The 5,779-nt window shown below is 38.8% G+C and overlaps 1 protein-coding gene and 1 pseudogene across 1 annotated transcript; both read right to left on the reverse strand.

Annotated features, from left to right (window-relative positions):
• Window positions 1-506: 506 nt before the first annotated feature.
• On the reverse strand, window positions 507-1,394 carry LOC137235789 (uncharacterized). Its single transcript, XM_067758627.1, has one exon. The coding sequence runs from the start codon at window positions 1,392-1,394 to the stop codon at window positions 507-509; it is 888 nt and encodes a 295-aa protein (XP_067614728.1).
• Window positions 1,395-3,318: 1,924 nt separating this feature from the next.
• Window positions 3,319-5,426, reverse strand: LOC137235790 (uncharacterized protein DDB_G0287625-like; annotated as a pseudogene).
• Window positions 5,427-5,779: the final 353 nt, after the last annotated feature.

The following is a 5,779-nucleotide window of genomic DNA, read 5'->3' on the forward strand; positions in this document are numbered from 1 at the left end:
TTCAGACTTGCCACGAGCTCTAAGAGTCCTATCCTACGTTAGGAGATTTATAAAAAGAACGCATCCTAAAACAAAAACGGTATGCCACGAAAAGTGGTGAATAATCTCAGCCGAGGAGATTAAGGCAACGACTCAAGCACTAATAAAAGTATGTCAGAAAATATCCTACGGTACAGAATACTTGCAATTAAAAAATAGGGAACCTATTGATCGGAAGAGTGAAATCCTGACGGGATATTATCCGCGTCTTTAAAAGGATTGCACCACGAAGGGCAATACAAAAGAATAGTTCATTCGACAAATTTTTCGCCTCGTCCAAAACGAAGATTTTATATTTTTTCTTTATATTTTTTTTCAACATAAAATTTTTTGGCAATAAATAAGTAAAGAACTAAATATTTATTTTAAACGTTTAATCATGACAATGTTTTACATTAAAACATACATACATATTCATATGTACTCGCACCTACATATTTGCATACGAACTAAGTATAATTTGTTAATTATTCATGAATGAATGTTGCCTTTTGTTTGGGTTTAAATTTGATATCACCAATTTCACGTACAATCGGCTTAATATGCGTACAAATTTTTGGTCGTTGATTAAGTTCCATTGAAGCTTTCGATTTTTTATAATTCAAAATATTCATAGCATTTTGACGTTGTGCGTAGAATAAATCATCATAGGGATTAACTTTTTTATCTGTTATAACTGTATCAGTTCCAGCAATGCTCATTGTTTTGGAAGTATCGCCAACAACTTTGACCTCACCACCATCACCACTACCTGCACCTTTATTGGCATCATCTATAACCATTCTTTGCACTACATTACGTAATTCCTCGCGTATCACTTCTGTATTAATTTTAAATTTCTTAGCTTGCAAATGACGCAATTTTGGTACCGTTTGTAGTACCGTTGAAATACGTTCCTCATTTAACATTTCCACAGTTACTTCGATCTCTTTATTGTCGTTATCGTCGTCGTCCGGCAAAGATTCTGCACTGGTTGTTGAGCTCTTACCATTACCGATACGTGATTTATCTTTTAAGCAACGTTCGATTAAAGCATCGATCTCTTCTTTGCGTATAAATTGATCGGTAACGCGTAATTCTTTTAAAATATTTTGAACTTCTTCGCGCACCAAACTTGTTATTGAGTAATTATTGTAGAAGTTCTTTTCCGAAAGGCTTGTGCTCGAGTGTGAGCCATTAAAATCCATCATTGTTTTAAAGATTTGTTGTGTCAATGGTATCAAACGTAATTGACTATTCCTTGGCGTACGATGATCCTTCGCTAAGCTAATTAACGATCCTGCGTAGTTTATTTCTATTTGTTGTTGCTGTTGCTTGGGTAGCTTTTGCTTTGCAGAATGGAAATCCCTTTCCATATACTAAATAATTCGCACGTTAATCTCGCTTTTATTGTTTGTCGTCCTTTTTGTTAATATAATTAATTGATTTTTTTCCCCTAGATTTTTAAATTTTTGTCACACTTTAAATTTAGCTTTTCAAACTTTGATGACAAATGACTTTAAAATTTTATAAACACACGTTCGAGATTTGAAATTTATTTCCTTTTTCTAACGTAAAATTCAAAGCTATATTTCTAAACGTATGGTAAAAACTACTGCGATCGTATTAGAAATCAAAGGCAGTTCCATTGTAACTTTTACCAAGTAGTCACACGCACAGTTCTCGACTCAGTTTCAAAAACAACTTTAGATTATTTAATTCAAATTTTAAAGTGAGATAATCCTTGCCAATTTATGTATACAGAATATATATGGCGTTTTTGTTGTTATTAAAACAATAGTTTTATTTATATTAAAGCTTTTATCATTTTTTTTTTTTAACTTTGAAAAAACTCCGAACACCATTCCTTCATTATATGACATTCGACTGCCTAGTCCACTACCTTCCACTCTATTCGCAACATAACCTCTACTTAAGCTGCCAAACTATATAGTAAACAATGGGCAGTTCTGTATGATAGACAACCCTCTAAATTATGCATGCAGAACTTGTCAGAATAACGGAAAACGTCAACGGGATGAGAACACCTGAATATTAATTCCATCATGGCGTCTATCGATGATTCAATTACTAGATTTTTGTTCTCCAATTATGAGAGAGTTTTGACACTCCCAAATTGAAAAATCTGGACGGGTTGGTTTTACGAAGTAAGGAAAACGGGGAATAATTCAATCCTCTTCAGTGAAATTGTAGTAGACAAGTATCTTTGGTAGTATATTAGTAGTGATAATAAATTTGTAAATGCCAAAAGTTTTTGGGGAAATAATTAATAATTAATTTTCGTGACAAATCCTGAATTGGGAAAATTTTGAAAAATATTTTGAGATAGCATGATTTTGAACAAGCAGCCGACTACTCAGCAGCCGCAATGAACTGACAAAAACAAAAATAAAAGAAAATGGCTTATTGTCTTAGAACTTTATACCTACCTTGACTTTGACAGAAGAGTTAAGCTTTTGTTCGGTCCTGCTACACAGGGAGTATTCACCTTTTTATTCTGAAATTTCGGAAAGCTCTTTTCCGTTAAGTATTCATGGAAGCGTTCCGGATAAAGCGTTAATTTAGAATATTCGTAATACGTTCATTTGATACTACTTCACGAGGTCGAATATGCATAATATTCCAAATATAAGCCGATTCTCCAAATTCTAAAATGGATACGAATGTTCCAAACATACGGAATTAATAGAACAGAAGGTAGACTTTTAATACGCGCCCAAAAATATCTAGAGAAGTGTCAAAAGAGGCGTATTGACCTCGATAACAATAATTCGAAGGCGGTAATCAAAATTTTAGCTCGTTAAAAAAATATTGACGAAAAACCGAAAAATGTCCCCGGGTTGCATTTGCGGCCTCGCGTCGGTTGGGTGGGCTTTGGAGGGTATTAATCCGTTGCGTATTATTATTATTCCGATGCACACTCAGATAAAAACACTTTAGAGGCTTAACTACAAGAAATACCGTTGTATCTGAAATTTTCTTCCCATAAGCTTTAAATTCCCCTTTTAAGATTGCGGGATAAAAGCCGAAGAATTAATTTAAATTGTATTTTGACCTTGTGACCCACAATGACACTGTCAAGGCCACCAATCATTCCTTATGAATCTAAAAAATCTGTATGTGATGCAATGAATTCCTATGCAGTGATTTTTTTAAACATACTCCTTTTGTGTGAATGAAGAATTACATACAAACTGGTTTATCTGAACATAAGCATAGAGATACAATACTTGTTTTAGTAGTTATTAACATTTCAATGAACTTTATTATGAAGCAACGTTTTCCATTTTATTATTCTGTTTATTGTCTTTTTAAATAGTTCAACCCTTATGATTACATTCATAAATATAAAGAGAAAACAAATTAACAAAAGAAATCGAGACAATTACTACCCATCGAAGCTGTGTTGTCTTCTTCTCAGTATGCCTAGTCTCTAGTAACCAACGAGTTTCTTTAGCTTTGGTGGTGCAGATATTACAATGCGATTTCGATTCGTATTATTACCAGTGCTAACGCTACTACTGTCAGTAGCAGCTTCATGTCTATTGTTGCCAGTTGCATCACGTTGATGCCGCTCCTTGCCTCTATCTCTGTCCCTTTCCCTATCACGATCACGTTCCCGTTCGCGCTCCCTGTTCCTATCTCTCTCCCTGTCTCTATAACTATCCCGTGATCGTGGCTCATTTCTTGAACGTGACCGTCTACTACGGTCCCGATCCCTATCACGATCGCGCTCCCTATCTCTATCACGATCCCTCTCCCGTTCACGTTCTTCGTAACGTTGTGTGCGTTGTTGACGTGATGCACGCTCGCGACTCGTGTCACGATGCCAACGGGAACGTGATGCACTTCGACGCTGGCATCTAGAAGCGCTTCGACGACCACGCGAACGTGAACGTGAGCGTCGTTCACCAGCCGCCGCCGCAGACCATTGCGTTTGATTATAGGATTGACTGCGACTGCGTGAACGATGGGTGCGATCATGGCTTCTACTTCGTTTTTCTGACCTATGCCGATGAGAATGTTGATGATGTGTTGCCGTCGCTTCTGTTGATTGCTGCTTATCTAACAGCTGTTGTTCACTAGAACCAGTTTGCTGTTGGGTTACTTTTTCTGTGGGATTCTTTTCCGTTGCTGTAACCATTGTTGTTGTACCGCTACTACTCGCCGATCTGCTGCGCCTTTGCGATGGTTGATTTGATTTGTTTGATTTTGCTCCTCCTGAAGCATCACTGTCCGAATACTTTTCGCTTGTCGGTGTACCATAACGATGGCGCAGTTCACGTTGCCTTCGTCTAAGTTTCAGTGCCATTTCCCGCATTTCATCCTCACGTTCCTGTTGCAATTGGCGTTCACGTTGCCATTTCTCGATTTCAGCACGTTTGTCCGCTTTGTATTGCTTGTTTAGTAAATTTTGCATTTTCCGTTTCAGCCTTTCGCGCAAATTCAAACGAGCGCTGCCTTGAGGCGTTGATAATGATGAGGATGACGTTGACTTTGGTTTCTGTAGCATTAGAAAAACTTGGATTGGTTTTCGCCAGAGCTGTTGTGCTATATTTGCCTGTTTGTTTACCAGTAATTGACATCGATGATGATGGCAAAGGGTTGGAGCGTTCAGAGGTAGTGTCCACATCCATACGTTCGTCACTGTCATTTCCATCACAAGCATCAGACGCTTTCTGTTTTGATATATCTTTATTGTCGGCATTGGTATCAGATTCAGAATCGCTGTTAGAGCTTGAAGAATCATTACCCCTTTTTCGACCGTAGTAACGTTTTAGTGGCGGCGGTGGTGGTTCAACCACTTGTGGTAATATGTTCGTTACATTCGTACTACCAGTTGCGCCAATACCTTGTAAGGAAGCTGATGTCAAAACCGATTGTGGATGCGGTGGTGCTGCCTTGGCCGCAACCGCTGTTGTCATGCCTGCAATTCGCGTTGATAGTGGATAGCTAATCATAGACGGTGCTGTAGTAGTAGTAGAAGTTATAACGACACTTGGAGCGCAAACCGGCAGAGCGCTAATAGGGGCTGCTTTGATTTTTTCGTCTATTGTTGTAGCACCGCTTTCAAGTGTTGTAGCACGAGTTTTCGTTCGCGATCTTGAACGCGTGTGTGTACGGCGGTGATGTTGATCTACAGGCGATTTACGTTGCTTAGAATCCAGTTTACGTTGTTGATCGGAATACCTGCTGCTGCTAGAAACTGAGCGAGAGCTACGCCGTCTCGACCGATGTGATGAACTGCTTGTTGAGCGATAACGTCTTTTACGGGATACATCATGTCTACTACCACGTGACCGTGATCTAGACCGTGAACCAGATATGGTGCTTGAGTGTCTGGAGCGCCGTTTTCTTCTTGAACGTGCATATGAACTAGAGCGCATCCTAAAACAAAAACGGTATGCCACGAAAAATCGTGCATAATCTCAGCCGATGAGATTAAGGCAACGACTCAAGCACTAATAAAAGTATGTCAGAAAACATCCTGCGGTACAGAATACTTGCAATTAAAAATAGGGAACCTATTGATCGGAAGGGTGAAATCCTGTCACTCAACCCATACATCGACAAAGATGATATTATCAGAACAGGGGGGCGTCTAGGGGCCTCAAAAGACATGTCGTACAACGAGCGTCATCCGATCATCTTGCCTTACAATTGCAGGCTGTCTTGCGTTGCAGTCATGATGATTCCCTTCATGGCGAGAACCAGCTCATGCTCCGCCTTATTCGAACCC

Source organism: Eurosta solidaginis, unplaced genomic scaffold, assembly GCF_040869045.1.
Source record: "Eurosta solidaginis isolate ZX-2024a unplaced genomic scaffold, ASM4086904v1 ctg00001068.1, whole genome shotgun sequence".
NCBI classification, from domain to species: domain Eukaryota; kingdom Metazoa; phylum Arthropoda; class Insecta; order Diptera; family Tephritidae; genus Eurosta; species Eurosta solidaginis.

Coding starts and splice junctions, on each gene's coding strand:
- LOC137235789 (XM_067758627.1), bottom strand. CDS start 1,394: ATGGAAAGGGATTTCCATTCTGCAAAGCAAAAGCTACCCAAGCAACAG.